Genomic DNA, 19,063 nt, shown 5'->3' on the forward strand with positions numbered 1-19,063 from the left:
TTCTTTACGTACAACAACAATATATTTCAACAAAGACCATTATGTGTTTCACATTTGCTTTTTTATTATAATTCATTTTCATTTGAAACATGCATATCATATGCAGCTGAATATTCACTTGACTTTTTTTTTTCTTAAACAGAAGTAATTGTACTCTTGAGTGCAAATTACCCTTGAAACGTGAAATATATCACCATGGCAGTTCAATGTTCAGTGAAAGGTTTGCAATGCTTTGTGATCAGTGCTGCTACCTGGTAACCAGCCTTTGTGGCATTCTCATTGACTCTCGGGCTCTTGCGAAATACTGCTGCTGTCAGATTAAACTAGCTTCAAGTTGCTTCAATTTCTCGCTGCGTTCCTTCCCTGTAACCTTGTCATACAGCGTGTCTCGTTTGGTGATGTCGCTTGACATTGAACTCTTTAAAAACAGCCACTGTCTCTTGGCAAATGAGGCAGACACAGTTGTTGCGTATTTCAATGAAGAAATAGTACAATTTCCACCAATCATTGAATTGCCCGCCATTTTTGAAAATTGGGGCTAAAGCGTCACACGCAGTGAGTGCTGCTGCCCTCTAGTGGGTAAATGAGTAACAGCATTTAGTGTGTAAGCTACTTCATATGCTGGTGGCAGTACTGCTGCTCAATGTAATAAGTCTATGTGCGGGCCAGACATTATTGATTTTATGACGGAGGCTGCGGGCCGGATTAAATTAGTCCACGGGTCGCATTTGGCCCCCGGGCCGGACTTTGGACATGGCTGCATTAAAAAGTTCTTCACCAGTGTCGGTGAAAGAAGCAGCAGTGATCATCAGTTTCCACCTCTGATTTTCGAGTATAGTCGTAGTAAATGTAGTGGTACTGGTGGTAGTAGTAGTAGCAGTAGCAGTTGTGACTGTAAACGACACAAACGAGAGCTGCTGGTTCTGATCGGGAAACGGAACCGAAAGTAAAAGCAGCGCGGGGGAGGGTCGTTCCTGGAAGGACCCCGGAAGATTATTTTACATGACCCCAAACCACAACACTCGGAATGAAGAGCGATGGGCCGGGTCGCTTCAATCCTCCGTCTCCTCGCGGCCTTCTCCGTCGCTCTTGCCGCTGATTTCTCTTTGTTTTCCGCAGCTGGCTGTGCGGAGCCTCGCAGTGTTGCGGAGCACGTGTTGCGTCTCTGGTTCACCTCCGTAGCGCGCTGCCTCACTCTGTGGATCCTTCTCCGGTTCTGTCCGGGGAACTACAGAGCGGTTCTGAACAGGTTGGTGCTGACGCACAGTGTCCTGCCAGCGCTGTTCGAGACCGGGACCATCGCGCTGTGGGACACGGCGAGTCGCTGTGCGTCATGGGCGGATGCGCAGTGCTGGCTGCTGAACACCGGCGCGTCGCTGGCGGCTACGTTCTTCTGGGAAGCGACGCTCCTGGACGCGAACGGCGGCGATGGAGGAGGGAAGGAGGGGAAGCAGAGGAGACGAGTTGTGCTCCTGAGAGTCCTGCGACTCATCAGACCCGACGCTCTGCTGCTGCTCGGAGGGTTGGTCTTCCTGAGCCTGGCTGAGCTCTGTGAGTAGCCAACTCTGCTCTGCTGAGTTATATATATATATATATATATATATATATATATATATATATATATATATATATATATATATATATATATATATATATATATATATATATATATATATATATATATATATATATATATATATATATATATTTTTTTTTTTTTTAATTTAATTTAATTTAATTTAATTTTTATTTTTGAAAACAGCCTTATTTTATTTATTTAACTGTATTGCTGTATTTGTTTTACATTTTTTAACAATACACCTGGCCTAACTGGTTTGTGCTTTGATGTGCTTGACCTTTATTTCTGGAGCACAGTTGACCAATAAAACATTGGATTTCAAATCTTCTCTTCTTACTGTATTCAATTGAGTAGTCATGCACTACAATTTTTTTATATCCTAGAACTCAAATTCTTTATCAGGAGACCTTTAGCAGATATGACATAAAAATGCGATTAATTAGATTAATTAATTACAAAATCTTATAATGAATTCGATTAATTTTTTTAATCGACTGACAGCACTTTTTATATATATATATATATATATATATATATATATATATATATATATAATTTTATTAATTTGTATTTTATTTTTATTTAAAAATAACGCAAAAATATTTTATAAAAACATATACATATTATATATCCATATATATATAATTTTTTTAAAATTATTATTATTAACAATATGTTATTTTTTATTACAGAAGAACATAACTGGACCAACCTTCCATGTATGAACATTATGATCTGGGTGACACACAACAATAGTAAACGTGACTCACTGTCATGATGCAATTGAACAAACCGCTCTCTTTCTCTTTTCCATTCCACTCTGCTTCTTATGGGTTTATTCCTTGGCAGTTTTAGATGGAAGTCAGGTGAAACACCTTCTCATGTTCTCTGATGTCTGACCCTCATGTGGCGTGGTTCAACTGAGAGGGTGTTTCATTGATGACATGACTCCATCTTGCTCGGCTTCTTCATCATCTGCTGCTCTGCTCAGGTGAGATGTTCATTCCGTTCTACACCGGGAAAGTCATTGACACCCTGCGGGATGAAGAGCAGCAGAGGGACTTCTTCACCGCTCTGACCTTCATGGGCCTCTACTCTGTGGGAAGGTAACTCATCCAAACTGAGTCCAGTCTCATTCATGGTGACACTTGGGATGGAAACGATACACCACTTGGAGGAACAAGGGATAGCAAGGTCGCCATTTTGTTCAGAGCAAGCCTCTCTTGATCCAAGTCTCGGTCAGTGAAGCCTCAAGGTGTGTTGACTGCTGCTTAACCAATGGCAGCTTTTGGAGGCGGAGCTAAGGCGCAGAAGTCATGAGGAGGAATGGGAGGTGGATCAGCAGCGGCAGAAAGAAGGAGGCAGGTGGCGAACTCTCATCGTCCTCAGTTAGATTCTAGTTTCCTGTCGATCCAGTGGGGCCGAGGGCTTTGACCTTTCCTCGCCGGGTATTTTCCACACCTGATCACCTGACTAGCATCTTGGTTAGCCGCTCACTAACACCACTGTCTGTCAGAAGCCTGAGCAGAAACTCACCATGTGACCTCTTCTAGTTCTGCGAGCGCCGGCTGCCGAAGAGGAATCATGCGGGCGGCCAACGTTTCCTTTACCTGCAGAATAAAAGTCAAGCTGTTCCAGGCTTTGACAAGACAAGAGGTGGGCTTTTTCGAGACCACAAAGACAGGTCAGTGTCCCGACACCCAGAAACCCTGATGGCACTTTGTCCAAACCCCGCTTGGCTCTCTGCAACAGGTGAAATCACCAGCCGTCTGGCGCAGGACGCCGCCATGTTGGGAAAGACTGTTGGTCTCAACGTCAATCTGCTGCTGAGGACCTTCATCAAAACCATGTTGATGATCTTCCTCATGATGCAGCTGTCCTGGAAGCTCACGCTTCTGGTGTTGCTGGAGACTCCTCTCACCAGTCTGATCCAGAGCCTCCATGACACGCATTACCAGGTACAGTAGCCCACTGTGGTGTGGAGCCTCATGGCTGTTCTCCTGGAAACCTTCCAGAGGAACCGAGGAAGCGGCTCCCCGACTCGTACACTGCCATCTGGAGTCGCTGGATCCAGGTCACCTCTAAACCACCGGTCATTCTCTGAGGAGCTTCTATGGGAAAGAACTGATGTTTGAAAACAGAGACGTGAAATAGTGAACTATCAATGCAGCAAACACAGCAGAAGTCACTGAGATCAGTTCCCTGCTTTGGAGTTATTTCTGCTGATGCTGACAACCACGTAACTTTATTAGCAGCAGCATCACACCAACCACGTATCATCCCCTCTGTCCTTTCACACGCTTGGGTCGCCATGGTAACACATGCCTTCAAAATAAGATCCTCCATCAAACCAGATGGAAAATCAGCTCCCCATGAGACGCTCCGATCCAGGCGTGATGACACCAAGTGCCACCCTCCTGACCGACTTGACTTGATGGGGTAGGGCCAAATGATGACATGGCAAGATGGGACTCGACTAGACAGTTACATTGCTGGACTTGGAGATGTGACTAGACGGGAATGACGAGACGATGACTTCAGGACATGGGACTCAAACCAAAGGTTACTTGACTTGACATGGAGACTTGATACGGTAAGAGGAGACAATGTCTCCGTCTAGAGGAGACAATGACTTGCCGAGATGATACTTGACTTGACATGGAAACTTGACAGGTTGGGATGAGTCTAAGACTTCACTAGATTTCTAGGGACATGACCAGACAAGTACTTGACTTGACAGGGAGAGACAATGACTTGGCGGAATGGGACTCAACTTGACATGGAGTCAATTTGTCTTGACATGGAGTCTTGACTGGGTGGGACGAATTGATGACTTGACTAGAAGAGATGGGACTCGACCATACTGTCACTTGACTGACGATGACATGGCGAGGTGGGACCTGACTTGACTTGACATGGCATCAAGTTGACTTGACAGGGTGGGACGAGTCATTGACTTGACTCAACCACACTGTTACTTGACTTGACGTGGAGACTTGACATGACATGACAAGATGACATACCCTTCTTTCTGTCACAGGCTTGGGTCGCCATGGTAACCGTTCAACAGATGACTTGGCGAGATGGGACTCGAATTGACTTGACTTGACTTGCGGGTAAGGTGACCTGACATGGATAGTTGACTAGATGAGATGAGACCCGACCATACTGTTAATTGACTTGACGTGGAGACTTGACAAAACAGGACAAGACAATGTCATGGCGAGATGTCACTAGACTTGACTTGACATGGGATCGGGTTGACTTGACAGGGTGGGACGAGTCGATCACTCGACTTGACTTGACGTGGAGACTTGACAAGACGATTATTTGGCGAGCTGGGACTCAAATTGACTTGACTTGCAGTCAAGTTGACATGGAGACTTGACAGGGTGGGACGAGTCGATGGTTTGAATAGACAAGACTCGACCAGACTTGTTACTTGACGAGGCAAGATGAGACGATGACTTGGAAGGCGCAACGAATGAAAGGATGAGTGGGAGACAAGACAGACCAGGTGCACACAGGAAGGCCAGACTCACCTCACCAAAATAAAACTGGAAATAAACATATTAAATCAAAGGAAGGTTCAAAGGAACAGAAGCAGAAACTAACCCTGACTAACACAACACAAGTGGCGACCCGTGACAGGACGAGGGTCCACAGCTCTATTCAGCTCAGGAGATGCAACAGGAAATGATGCTGTGGAGTCACAGGCTCCATTGTTTGTCTCACATTCCACTCACATTCTGTTCCTCCTCTCAGCGACTGAACCTGAAGCTGCAGGACTCCATGGCAGTCACCAATGAAGCGGTCAATGAGGTCATTTCAGGCGTCGGCATGGTGCGCAGCTTCAACGCGCACAGACATGAGCACCAGCGCTACAAGCAGCATCTCAAGAGAAAGCAAACTCTGAAGACACACAGAGACACGGTCACAGCCCTTTACAAACTCGTACGGAGGGTGAGAGTCCAGTCATGACTCAGGTGGTTCCCACACTGCCACTTGTGTTCACGGTGCGCTTGTGTTTGCCTGCATGTGCAGCTGACAGGTTTCAGCATGCAGGTCCTGATGTTGTACTGCGGCAGATCCTTCATCCAGGGGCAGCAGATGACCACGGGCAGCCTGGTGTCCTTCATCCTTTACCAGTCCCAACTGGGAGAAAGCATCCGGGTACGTCACGCGCCACTCTTTTCCTCCATGTTTGTGAGCTGGCAGGACAAGAATCCTGATGGGACTGAGACCAGAGCCACCCAATGTCCTCCTCCAGCGTCTGACCATGGCCTACGGTGACACGCTGAACTCTGTGGCTGCTGCTCGGAAAGTGTTTGAGCTTCTGGACCGTGAACCTCAGATCAGCATGGAAGGAACACTGGCCCCGGAGCAGCTGACAGGACACGTTAGCTTCCGCAACCTCAACTTTTCCTACCCGGCGTGCCCCGACAAAAGAGTTCTACATGTAAAATACCTGGCTGCTGTCAGCTCCCGCTCCGTCTTCAGACCCTCATGTGGTCCATGTGCTTCCAGAACTTCTCCCTGGAGCTGAAGCCTGGAGAGATAACCGCACTTGTGGGACTGTCGGGTCACGGGAAGAGCACGTGTGGACGTCTGATGGAGCGACTGTATGAACCTCAGGAAGGAGAAATCCTCTTGGACAACATTCCCCTGAGATCTTATGAGCACAACTTTCTACACAAGAAGGTAACCATCCATACATCCATCCATCGGTCCATCCATCTTCCTCACGCAGCAGCTGGAGTGAAAGAGAAGCTCTGTAGGACAGTAGTGAGACCTGCCATGATGTTGGCTTTAGAAAGACTGGAGTCAGAGTGAGGAGAGTCAGCGATGAAGATACTGGAAGCGACTGGAAAGCTGCGGATCAGAGGGGCGTGTGGAGAAGTTAGGAGACACAGTTAGGGAGGACAGATGTTTGGACACGTGGAGAGGAGAGAGAGTGATGTAGCAGGAATGTTGGAGAGGAAGATGAGCTTCATGATGAAGACAGGTGAAGGTGGAGGATGCTCACGTCTCATGTGGTGCTCAGTTGTTTGTGTTTTGAAGTCCAACATCTGTGTGTGCGTGTGTGTCAGATCTCAGTGGTCAGCCAGCAGCCAGTCCTCTTCTCAGGCTCCATCAGGGACAACATCGCCTACGGACTTCCTGACTGTTCCTTCCAGGAGATAGAAAGAGCGGCTTCAGAAGCTGCTGCCCACGACTTCATCTCACGTCTGGAGAAGGGCTACGACACCGGTGAGCAGCGTTGGCTCGCCCTTGTTTCCATGGCAACGCCACACCCTTAAACCAGGTGTTCTCCTCAGAGGTGGGTGAAGGAGGAGGGCGACTGTCGCAGAGCGAGAGGCAGCTGATCGCCATCGCACGCGCTCTGGTCCGACAACCGAAGGTCCTAGTTCTGGATGAGATCACCAGCGCACTGGATGCTGAGGGAGAAAACAAGGTACTGAACTTTGAAGCTGATGGAAGTGGGCGGGTCAGGCAGGTGCGGGAGGGGCGAGAGCATCGACCATGACAACCTGCTGTGTCCAGATCCAGCAGGCCCTGTGGAGCTGGTCCGACCAAACGCTGCTGGTGGTGGCTCACAGGCTGAAGACCATCGAGAAAGCGCATCAGATCCTGCTGATCCACGAGGGCAGAGTTCAGGAGCGAGGAACTCACCAGGAGCTGATGGACTTGAAGGGAAACTATTTCAGACTGAGAGAGAAACCTTTCGCTCACAAAGGTGATGGCTCTTCCCCCATCTGTGAGGGACCCTCCTCCATCTGTGATGGCTCCTCCTCCACCTGTGATGCCCCCTCCTCCACCTGTGATGGCTCCTCCTCCACCTGTGATGCCCCCTCCTCCACCTGTGATGGTGGTGACACGCTCAAACACATTTCTTCTGTGGCTCCTGCTCAGTAGTTGGTGTTTTGGCAGCTTATTACATATTATTTATTATATTACTCATTACTGCACTTTATATCTTGAAGCGAAGGAAAATTATTTGTCTGAGCTGTTTTTTTAAGTTTCACGATTGTATATATTCAACCAATAAAGGGCCACTTAAGCTCAATTTTCCATCACATACGTTTTTGTTTGAATAATCTTAATTATTTAGTTTATTTTAATATCAGACCAACAGCGACCCCTGCTGTTAGGCAGTGTCTGTGCTTGGTCATGTGATCTCTTGTCAACAAAAGAAAGGAAATCCTAGAGCGCCATCTAGTGGACCTAAAATGCAGCTGAGAGGAAAACCTCCACCAAGAAGGTTCGTTTTCTATATATGGCTCTTTACTTGGTCTGTTTCTCGAAACCTTGGCGTTTGCTTTTCTTTATTAACTGTCTGATACACTGTGTGAAAGAAAATAAGCTTATGAAAATTTGAAAATAATTTCTACTTTAGAAGAAAAAAAAAGAAATTAAAATAATGACAGAAAAAATATCACATTATTATTTTATATGATCATTAAACAAAGAAGTTGAAAATCTAATATCATAACAGAAACATACTTTCAATATGAACCACAGAATATGATGGACAAGAAATTCTAAAATGTAAATTGTCTTAGACATCAAAATAATATAACGAATTATTAACCTAGTTTAATGAAGCTGTTTCAAATTAAATAAATAGATGAACAACAGTCTCAATTGGAAATGAAATTCTTCATGTAGAAACATTTGAAATCACTTTCATCTGTGTTTATCGTCCAATTATTCTGGAAAAACAAGAAAATAAAGCAGAATAATGACAGAAGTAAAATGACTGTCGTGACCCTGTCGTGTTGCTCCCTGCAGGAACACGTGACCTGACGGAACCCACCACTGTGATGGCGGTGGCTCCGGTGCTGATTGTCCTCTGGAACCCTGGACACGTCTTGTGTCATCTTTCCGCATCACTTTACCCAACTCTGCTCTCAGAGTGACAATACAGTTGAAGGTTGAACATGAATTGAGTTGGGCCCATAACTCAGATTGTGTTGATCATTTTGGCCCCTGTGTGACTCAGTTCCTGTCCTCAGAGGATTTCAATAGGCCCAATGGACTTGAGAAAGTGACGACTTAGCGTGACACTCACTGAATGGTTCTGAAGCTTTCTTGTATTGAAATGAACTCTTTCCTCTCTCTGCTCTTCATGAAGCCTGTGAGTAAATCCTTTCTTCTTCACGTGGATCATCTTCAAGTTCAGTAGGATGTGAGCTGAAGGTCCATCCAGATGTGATGAGCCAAGTTTGACTCTGATGTTTCAGCTGCCAACACTGGGGGAGTGCTGGAGGAGCTGAATCCCAGAAGCTAGATCCTCAACATGGTGAGAGAAGCGACAAGAAACATCTTTGTTTGGACACAGATTCTGGAGAATACCAGCTACTTTTGGACGTCCATGATCAGAGCTCCTGGTCTTTGTTTGTCCTGGTTGTCACTCATAAACGTCAGGTAGAAGTGATAAAGTGACAGACAAACTCACACATCACAGTCACACACACACAAACGACACTGACACCAGTGTGGTGTGTCTGGTATGATCACTGCTGAGCGTGAACCTGCCACACTTTAGTCTGCTTCCTGCCTCCACTGTGACTTCCTGTCGGCCATGTTGTGTGTGGACGGCTTCACCTGAAGTGGCTGCCACTTGGTTGTTCCCACTTGCCTGCTGATAGAACAGCCTGGTGGTCGGATGCCAAGTTTCACTTTCAGCTCTGAAGATGGAGCTGACGCGACGAGTCCTCGCTCCAAACACACGCTTCAACGCTGTTTACTGAGTCAGATGCTGAATTGGAGAGGTTTGTTTTGGAGACTCACAGAGAACCTTTCAGCAGGAACCAAAATGTTGGCTTCAACTTTCGTCACTGACACACTTCAACACCTGCGTCATCAGTCCTACACTGCTGACCCTGAAGGTCACCGGGTTGCAAGATCGGGAGAAAATCTGAGCTGAGGCTGGAGACACACGGACACGCACACTCACATGTACAGGAACACACATGTCTCAAGCTCTTGTGGGCCCCATGAAGTGACTTGTCCGGCCAGATGTGGCCCCTGGCCTTGAGTTTGACACCAGTGTCAGAGGAGAGTGAGCCCCTCTGTTTGGTCAAGAACTCACCAGAGGAAATTAGATCAAGCAGGAAAGATGAGACTCCACTCTGGCTCAGGAATGTCCTCCTCAGAGACCTGGTCTAGACAAGTGTTCATGTCATGTAACGTCATGATGATGGTGGTGGTGGCGTTAGTTATTGTTCTTCCTCTGATGATAGTTTTTCTCTTTATTGTTTACATTCTTTGACGTGCAACTCCTTATTTACTGGTTCAGTTATGACTGTTATACAATGTTTTCTGAGTATATTCAAGTCTCTGCACCTGTTTCCAAACAGGTTTTGTCTCGTAACATCACAACATTTTCATTTCTAAACTTTTGTTCAAGTGAAACATCTGGGTCAAAAACATGGAAGCAGAAATGATAAATGACGCATATTTACTTCAGTTGTAGATCATCTATGCAGGAATGTAGCTCGACGGTTAAACATGGCGCATTGGTTTACATTACTCTTCTGTTTTTAATAAAATAACTGTCAGAACGGTGACCTCTTTGACAGCGACAGTTTCCTCAGTAAACACTAGAGGGCGACACACTCCACTCTAACGTCGTTAGTTTGCCGTTTTTGTTCAATTTTGGATCATTCTGAACTCAATCGTGTTCAGTATTAATTGTAAACAACATTTCTTTTCATTGGCTTCATGTTCAAATCGCAAGAAAACAGCGAGTAAAGTCGGGCGTTGGTTCCCAGTTTACTTTCGATTGTGACTTCAGGAGGCGGAGACGAGCCGAGGGTGAAGCGTCATCGGCTCCTGTCAGACTCTTCATTCTCTGTCGGAGCTTCGACCTTCATCCGCTGCCGGAGACGTTTGTCTCCGAATCATCGGGTCAAGATGAGGCTTTTGGTTCTTCTGTTCCTCCTGGAGATCCACGCTGCTGCTGCAGGTAAATGCGCAACAAAGTCGCTTCATCATGTCAATGTTGGTCTGCTTCTCTGGAGCCGCTTGATGTGTCGATGCTGGAAGGAATTCAGGAGGAGAAAGTCAAGCATGAAGGACGTGAAGCATCGATGATGTGCTGTGTGGTGTTTGGGGGGATTAGAGTCATTCACACGCGCTTCTTTCTTCCGTCGTTTTTACTTTCGCTTTTAAAAGAAGTGCGACATCAGACTGTCTGTGACGTCACACGAACGAGCGCGAACCTTTTTCAAAAATAAATTGGAAAAAATAAACCGATCTGAGAGGGAAATGTGTTTTGATATCCTCAGGTGTAAATTTGATATTTGTAACTTGTATTTTGTTCTTCACAAATGAACGTGTGCTTGTCAATATATCATTGTTCATTTCCATATTAACAGACTGGAGAGTGTTGGTGTTTCCTTCACATCAGATGTGTTGCTGTGTCTGACTGTGGATTTAGCTCCAGTTGACTCTCAGTCCTTGAAGGTGACGTCAGCTCTCTGGTGGTGTGACGTCACTGACGGTGATCAACACTCGGTGGTGTTCAGACGGACGATGACGTCATCATGTCAGCAGAGAAATGCTTTGGCTGTGACTCCTGGAGGATTTGACCTGTTGTCTCTTGTTTTCCACAGTGTTCCATTCACTCAGGTATTTTTACACTGCATCATCTGGAGTTCCAAACTTCCCTGAGTTCGTGGCTGTTGGTTTGGTGGACGACGTTCAGATCATTCACTACGACAGCAACAGCAGGAGAGCTGAACTCAAACAGGACTGGATGAAGCAAGTCATCGCCGATGATCCAAGTTATTTAGAGACACAGACACAGGTTGCTTTTGGTTCACAGCAGGTCTTTAAGAGCGCCATTGAAATTCTAAAACCACGATTCAACCAAACTGGAGGTTTGAATTTCTCTTCCTATCACACACACACACGCATATGTTATGTTTTCATGTTTTGTGGGGACGTTCCATTGTCATGACCCTTTCCCCAGCCTCTCACCATGAACCTCACCATCCAAAACACATGGCAAACCTGAACCAGGACTCTGAACAAAACTGAAATTCAATTATAACCACCCAGTTATTTAATCCTAAAATTGAGAGTCAACCTTGTGGGGACCGACAACTGTCCCCACAAATAGTCCCAAATAGCGAAAGGTCACCAGAAGGAGCTGTTTCCAAGACTTGGTCCCCACAAGTGTCTCTATACAAGTTTACACACACACACACACAGCCACTGATGTGATGATGAATCCAAACAGAGGAGCTTGAGGACCTGAGCTGACCAGATGATCAGCAGACAACAATGTGGCTTCAGGTTCTCATCAGGAACAAGGTTCTCCTCTCAGCTGCAGTTTGGACCTTTGACCTTCCATTCTGCATGAAGGCTCAGATGTTTCCTCACTTCTGAACACCTGCTGAAGCAGAGGTGGAACAGAGGAAGACACCACCTGTTGCTTCTCAAAGAGCTTTGGGGAGACGTCAGGTTCAGATGCTGAGACTCCCAACTCACTGCTGCCTCCTAGTTTGTCAGGAAAGCAAGCAGGAACACAGGTCAGGTCAGAAGCCGTCACATGGTCCAAGAGCTTCTGTCTCAGGGTCACTAGTTCCCATCTCACTCCACTGTAAAGAGGCCCCACCTGACTTGCCATTGATTTCTCAGTGACATTAGAAACAGCTGCTGCTTCTAAACATCAGAGACTTGGACTGAACAAACATGGCAACATGAGACAGAATCCACTCAGTCTTCACTTCCTCAAAGAACCTCTGGATCTCTTGACCTTCACTGGTTCCACTGGAAGCTTCTCTCCCTCCCACCGAGTCCAAACATCCTCAACACTTGAGTTGATTTGGGGAGGTGAAGTGGAGGACTGAGTCAGGATGCTGCTGTGAGCTTCTGCTTGTTCAGTGAAAACCTCTCAGCAACAGAAGAAGGAGCATGTTTTGGATGAAGTCAGCAACATCTGCGCTAACGTTGCTCTTCTCTCCATCTTCTCACGCTGTGAAGGAAGTCGATGGTTTTGATTTGATGACCTCAGCAGAACTCTCTCCCAAGCATTGAGACTGAGGCTCTTCATGGCCCTACAGCAGGCTCCAGCTCTTCAGGGGCCCAACAGGCCTCATGAAGAGCTGCTCTCTTGTTGGGGGCCTGACAACACTCAACACTGGGAACATCTACTGTCATGTCAGGACGTGGAGTGGAGGAGGGTTATGAAGCAGAGCCAGGAGAACAAGAGCTGGATTTGGACTCCACCAGCTCAGCTCATGTGATTCAGAGAAAAAGAAGAGATCAGAGACCTGAAGAACCAAAATGATCAAGTGTTCAAGGTCAGCTCTGTGACCTTCAGAGGTCAAAGTGTTTCACTGGTGAAGGAGTTAAAAATGAGTCAGTGGAGGCAAAATAAAGTGAAGCTGATATGATGAAAGTGAGATTCTGAGGAAATGTTTGAAGGAAAAGAAGCAGAGACACGTGGGATTTGAAGCCTTCACTCTCTTCAGATGGTTTCTCTTCTGAAGTGGTGCTGGTGGGGCCACAGTTTGGTCTCCAGTCTAAAGTCTGTGAGGACAGCTGGAGCTTTCTAAAGCAGGAAAGAGCAGCTGGAGAGTTGGTGCAGCTGGAATCAGAGGTGAGCTGGAGGTGACAGATGAAACATCAGCTGTGATCGAGCTTGTCAGAGGAGGATCTGTCTGCTCTCACTTCTGAGAGTCCAGGACCTTCAGCTTCTTCTTCACATGACGCTCTTGATTCACACTTTCTGTGGCTCCTGACTGATGCGCAAGATTCCCACTGAAACATCAGGCTTTTCAACTCAGGTCCTGTTTTGGACTCAAGTCGCTCAAACACTTGTTCACCACTTCACCTGGAGAGTTTGGGTCACACACATCCTGACAACAGTTCATCCAGATAGAAACACACAAGTCTGATTCAGACACTGGAGAGAGACACACGACGACACACACACACCTGCAGAAGTCGACACACAGATGAGTGAACACATGAAGACACATGTCCAGACACACAGAGACACACACCTGCTCACACAGATCCATCACCACACACTCATGTACACACTAAAGCACTCAGCCATGCGTGTACAAATACACAAATGATGACACACACACATGTTCACACACTCTCAGCAACACACACAAGATCTGAAATGTCAATGTGGACAATATTGCACTATTTTTGTGGGGCGTCACTTTAAGAGTGAACAGCTCTCACTCTGCTGCTCTTCTCTCTCAGGTGTTCACACGTATCAGTGGATGTATGGCTGTGAGTGGGACGATGAGACCGGAGAGGTCAGAGGTTATCATCAGTTTGCTTATGATGGAGAAGACTTCATCGCGTTGGACCTGAAGACTCTGACATGGATCGCTCCAACGCCACAGGCTGTCATCACCAAACACAAGTGGAACAGTGATGAGGGTTATAACAAACGGCAGCAGTACTACTACACCCAGATCTGTCCTGAGTGGCTGAAGAAGTATCTGAACTACGGCAAGAGCCGCCTGCTGAGAACAGGTAGGTCACATGACCTGAGGCTTCACTGCCTCTTCCTCTCCTGACTCTCCAAACATGAATGTGCTTGTGACTGCCTTCCTGTCTGTGTGTGTCCGTGATGGACTGCTGCGGGAGCCTGTTCCCCTTGCTGGCTGGGACCAGTGTTTGACAATGGGAAGCAAAGACTTTCTCTCTGACTCCACCTCAGTCTGGACTTTCCTCCTTCAGATCACTGCTGCATGACTTTCTTTTCTTGTCTTCAGTCGTCACTGAATGTTGACATGTGACTCTCTGGAGATGTTTCTTCACTCATGGGTTTCTGAGCAGACTGAGACCCAGGCAAAGACAGCAGTGGCACTTTCAGAGCCACTGAAGCAGCATAACACAACACTCTCCATCACCGTCTGACTTCACACCTCAGTGCAGCACTTTTCACACACCACACACTGACACACAACTTCAGTCGAGATAGTGAGGCAGAGAATCTTCAGAGCGTGACTCAGCAACAATATGAAGAAGGTCTAGGTGTCACTGGTGTAGAGAACTCATCTGAGCCTGGATCTTCTGTCTTCACCAGAGCTTCCAAGAGTGGCTCTCCTCCAGAAGGAGCCCACCTCTCCAATCGTCTGCCACGCCACAGGTTTCTTCCCCGCAAGAGCCATGTTGTTTTGGACCAAAGACGGAGAGGAGCTTCACGAAGACGTGGACGTGGGAGAGGCTCTTCCCAACCCTGACGGAACCTTCCAGATGAGGGCCGAGCTCAGACTGTCGGACCCGTCCGTGGACTGGGGGAGGTACAGCTGTGTGTTCCAGCTGGCTGGTGTGATGGAGGACAAGGTGACCCCGCTGAGGAAAGAAGACATCTGGACCAACAGTAAGGTTCCTCCATCTTTGTTCTCAGCAGGTCACATGCTCTCACCGTAGAAGTGAAGAGCTGAGTCTGGAGAGCAGCAGGACTTCCTCATTCTAGCTCAGGACCAGTTCCACCTCCTCATTTAGGGGGTCTTCTTAGTGTCCCAGCACCTTCTCCAAGTGTGTTGTGTGACTGAAGATGAATGTTGTCCAGCTGTTGGAGTGTGTTGCTTTCATCACAGACTTGATCAGAAACCTGGATCTGGACTGAGCCTCCCACATTGTTTCAACCTTCATGTCCAAAGTCTTTCACCTTGTGACCTGTGTGAAGCCACTCTGACGTGGTGATGCTGTTTTGTCATTGTGTCTCCAGGAGAGCCCGACCTGAACCTGGGGCTCATCGTCGGAGCTGTGGTGGCAGCTGTGGTCGCACTTGGTCTGATGGTTGCTGGGTTCTTCATCTACAGAAGAAGAAGAACTGGTGAGGAGTCACACACAGATGAGTTTATTGGAGCATCATAGAGAGACACAACATGACACTGGAACACAAAGATGGGAGGCAAAGATCACAGCAGTTTGAATGGACAGCAGGGGGCGATCACACTGTCAAGGTGTTCTTGGAACTTCTCTCTTCCTTTGTTGGCCTCAGGGTTTGATGTTTGGAATCACCAGGTGGGAAACCTTCACAAATTCAAACTCACCTGTTAGTGAAGCATCAACTTCACCAACATAGCTTAGCATTAGCAAAGTGCCAACATAGCCATTAGCTTAACCTCAAATAAAAATTAGCTTTGCAGAAAGAACAATTAGCTTAGCAATTGCAAAGGGTCAACATAGCTATTAGCTTAGCATAACGTATCAATTAGCTGACATTACCAGTGTCAAAATAGCCACTAGCACAAAATAAAAATTAATAGCTTAGCATTAGCAAAGCATCGATACAGCAATTAGCTTATCTTTTAATAACGCTTAGCTTAGCACTAGCGATTACCATATAATACAGCAACAAGTGCCATTTGACAGTTTCAACTACCACCACTTTCTTTTATTTGAAGTATTATTAATTATTTTCTTGGCTACTCAAATTCTCTGGAGGTGGAGGTGGGGGGCAAATGATGACGTCAGATATGTTTATTTACAACAAGGTTCAAAGTGAACTCTAAAACAGCAGAGCATATTCACATTAAAGTGCCAGCAAACACATTATTTACGTTCTTAGCTTAAGCTAAGTGAAGAGCTCAGATGTTTCAAAGGTGCTTCAATAGCACAAAGGAAAGAAATAGTGCAACATTAAATTGTGTCAATAATAAACGTAACAGACGTCACCACTTGTCGGAGGAAATGCCCACTAGCTCCGCCTCCAGAGAACCAGAGTAGGCGGGAAAATAATGGAGCTCCACCAGAACAGTGCTGAAGTTGCTGGAACCTTCACCAGTCTTGTGAGTCCTGTCATGTTCCTGACAGTAACCAGCCTGTTGTTCTTCTCATTCCAGCCAAAGCTCCTCCATCTTGTAAGTACAGCTGCTTCACTGTCATCACCACCATCCACTGATCCTCCTTGACTGCAGTGATGGTTCCTGTGTGATCAGGCTGTGAGCTCAGATCAACTCTCTTGTTTCAGCCAACAACACCTCTGAGGAGGATCTGCCACTGAAGCCGGAGACACGCCCTCCTGCTCCTGGTAAGTGAACTCTCGTGGACCTTTGAGCTTCAGCTTCAGTCAGGACCTTCATCTTGTGACGTGTCAGTGAGAGACACACAACTGCTGAGGTCAGCAGGTGTTGACTGAGATGGCAGTGATGCTCAGAATGAGCAGAGTGGAGGTGAGAGAGTGACTGGTGCCTCCCCAAGATGGAGGTCAGGGTGAGTGAGGTGTGTGTGGTGAGGAAGTCTTCCCTTCATTCATGGTGACTTCTTCTCCAGCTGAGTGAAGGTCATGTGATGCTGGAGCAGGAACATTTCACCCATGAACAACAAGACTGTTTCCTCTGCTTCCTCCAGTTGTTCAGTCCAGATTCTCTCTCTTCCTTCCCAGAGTGAGTCACTTGGATGACATCACCCTCCCTGATCCATCACCTGGAGCCTCCATCTGTGATCAACTCAGCTCCAGGGGTTTGGATTCTTGTCGTGCAGCAGTGAACTTGAGCCGAGCTTCAGCTGGTGAAGAGGGTCAGAGGTTGTGGACCCTCATTTAGAATCGTGGCTTCATGAATCAATATGGGTTTGTAGCTTTGGAAAGCAGTGAGCTGAATGATTTCATCTCTAAATCAGCGCTGGGTTATTTTTATTGTCTCTTGATGGTTTATGTTTCATGGTTTTCATGTGAACAACAGTGTATATTTGGGGAATATTTGGGTTTTCTCTCCTGTTTTCTTTTGCACTGAAGCTTCAGCCGCTTGTGTGACGCTTCAATAAACTCACCCCAAAATCTGACCGAGTCTTGAATCCCTCCTTTCTGTGAAGAGACTTTGAGGATGTTGTTCATGTGAAGGACACATGAGAGTGAACGAGTCACCAAAGACTTGACTCACATTCATCACTGAAACATATACGTCAAGAAAAGGGAGCGAAGGAGGCAGAGCTTCTTGTCCCTGCGAGCTCCACATGGACCTGTTTCAGGGACACTGAGCCAAATATGAAGCCGACACATGGCAACACAGAAGCAGCAGCTCATTCACGCTGATGTGAATATGTGAATTATGGCCCCAGAATTGTAGTTTCAATTTCTCTGTGTTAAATAGTTCAAAACATTTGAAAGAAAATGTTGGAAAATTCATGACTCTGGTTGGTTAAACTGAAGCTCTGGTTGTAACCAGATCAACCGGTGAGGTGGCATTTGGATCAGGTGAGGTTTAAATGGTAACAATGAGGAAGAGTCGAGTTTCTACCTGTCATTTCATTTGTCATCTCTTTCCTCAGCAGCTGTGTGATACAGTGGTTCATTGTGTTTCCAACTGTGATTCTCACCAGGAGCTTCAGCTGTTGCAGTGCAGGTGGGACATTGACAGACATCACTGAGGGCCGCATGTGGCCCCCAGAGCCTGACTTTGACACATGTGTATGAAGCTCTCTCTCCATGTTCACATCTGTCCGGATGTTAGTGGAAGTTGATGGATGGTTCCCCCAAGTGTCCTGCAGCTCTCAGCAGTGAGGCCTCAGAGTCAAACCAGAGTGTGATGTTGAACCAGCCTCAGGCTTCAGGCTTCATCTGGGACCAGTTCTGGACACCAGTTATGGTGAAACACACTCACTGTCATCTGCTCCCACAGACACTTTCATTTTAATTTTCAGCCATAAAAGTGAACAACTTCATTGAGTCATTTCTTAATACATGAAACTGACAGGTTTTAAGTCCGGTCAGGCACTTTTTGTTGCAGAAGTTTTCCTGTTTTCCTCCCAGGCACAGCAGAACACAAACCCAAATGTGATCATACATTTGACACAGCCATGTTCATTTGAAGAAAGGTTGTATTTTGCTCTTTATTTGACCCATGTTTTCACTACTTAGTGATGTATTTGATAATTTGTCAACACACACACACAGTGATGAGTGAGAGTTTGTCTCCTTTTCAGTCAAGGAAGAGTCGACATTGTAGTTAGAGAAGTTTCATGGATCAAAGTCCAACACACCTGATACACCTGTCATCAAATCCAGATTAAAAATGTAGAGCGCAGTTCAATGAAAAATAAGCCCTGATAAGAGGAAGAATCAACGTATCTCCATATTCTACTGTCTAAAACATTTGGGAAAATGTTCCTTATAAATAAACAAAAGACATTTTGAGTGTTTTTTTTGTTCCTAAAGAGAAACATTCCAAACCAAAGCTAGTTTTCTCCTACAACAGCTGTCGATCAACCAGCTGGGGACAACCAGGACTGGACTAGAACTGGACCTCTGGTCCTCTGGCACCAGCAGGCAGGTTTTATGCTTCTGTTTTTCACCTGTTTAGACTTTGACTCTTCCTCATGTGGCAATGACTTTGATGATCCTGGATTTTATTAGCCACAATGAGACATTTACAGCTTCAACTGTTTGATATCAACATGAGTGACACTCGACGTTTGTTCCTGTTGATACCAAAGTCAGTCATGAAGACACTTGTCACCGTCTACGCTCCACTCTGGGAGCTCCCCCACCCC

At 46.3% G+C, this 19,063-nt stretch overlaps 3 protein-coding genes across 5 annotated transcripts in view; all 3 read left to right on the forward strand.

The window, feature by feature from the left end:
* Window positions 1–19,063, forward strand: part of LOC128757673 (major histocompatibility complex class I-related gene protein-like) — a 57,586-nt gene that overhangs the window by 21,099 nt on the left and 17,424 nt on the right. The window lies entirely within an intron of this gene.
* On the forward strand, window positions 1,013–7,644 carry LOC128757671 (antigen peptide transporter 2-like). Of its 2 annotated transcripts, XM_053863143.1 has the most exons (11): window positions 1,013–1,551; window positions 2,571–2,685; window positions 3,133–3,263; window positions 3,332–3,537; window positions 5,345–5,542; window positions 5,624–5,752; window positions 5,850–6,038; window positions 6,107–6,280; window positions 6,670–6,829; window positions 6,898–7,034; window positions 7,124–7,644. In XM_053863143.1, the coding sequence occupies exons 1-11, from the start codon at window positions 1,038–1,040 to the stop codon at window positions 7,493–7,495; spliced, it is 2,325 nt and encodes a 774-aa protein (XP_053719118.1). In that variant the 5' UTR covers window positions 1,013–1,037; the 3' UTR covers window positions 7,496–7,644. The 2 variants fall into 2 exon arrangements, with proteins under 2 accessions (XP_053719118.1, XP_053719119.1); XM_053863144.1 differs by lacking the exon at window positions 5,850–6,038.
* LOC128757678 (H-2 class I histocompatibility antigen, Q9 alpha chain-like) lies at window positions 10,382–17,356 on the forward strand. Its single transcript, XM_053863157.1, has 8 exons — window positions 10,382–10,550; window positions 11,200–11,466; window positions 13,814–14,092; window positions 14,649–14,945; window positions 15,297–15,404; window positions 16,417–16,434; window positions 16,545–16,604; window positions 16,959–17,356. The coding sequence occupies exons 1-8, from the start codon at window positions 10,499–10,501 to the stop codon at window positions 16,961–16,963; spliced, it is 1,086 nt and encodes a 361-aa protein (XP_053719132.1). The 5' UTR covers window positions 10,382–10,498; the 3' UTR covers window positions 16,964–17,356.

The sequence above is a fragment of the Synchiropus splendidus genome, chromosome 4 (genome assembly GCF_027744825.2).
Source record: "Synchiropus splendidus isolate RoL2022-P1 chromosome 4, RoL_Sspl_1.0, whole genome shotgun sequence".
NCBI classification, from domain to species: domain Eukaryota; kingdom Metazoa; phylum Chordata; class Actinopteri; order Syngnathiformes; family Callionymidae; genus Synchiropus; species Synchiropus splendidus.

Coding starts and splice junctions, on each gene's coding strand:
- LOC128757671 (XM_053863143.1), top strand. CDS start 1,038: ATGGGCCGGGTCGCTTCAATCCTCCGTCTCCTCGCGGCCTTCTCCGTC. Junction 3,538..5,344: donor TCCATGACACGCATTACCAG/GTACAGTAGCCC, acceptor TCCTCCTCTCAG/CGACTGAACCTGAAGCTGCA. Junction 6,281..6,669: donor ACAACTTTCTACACAAGAAG/GTAACCATCCAT, acceptor CGTGTGTGTCAG/ATCTCAGTGGTCAGCCAGCA.
- LOC128757678 (XM_053863157.1), top strand. CDS start 10,499: ATGAGGCTTTTGGTTCTTCTGTTCCTCCTGGAGATCCACGCTGCTGCT. Junction 11,467..13,813: donor ACGATTCAACCAAACTGGAG/GTTTGAATTTCT, acceptor CTTCTCTCTCAG/GTGTTCACACGTATCAGTGG. Junction 14,093..14,648: donor GAGCCGCCTGCTGAGAACAG/GTAGGTCACATG, acceptor TGTCTTCACCAG/AGCTTCCAAGAGTGGCTCTC.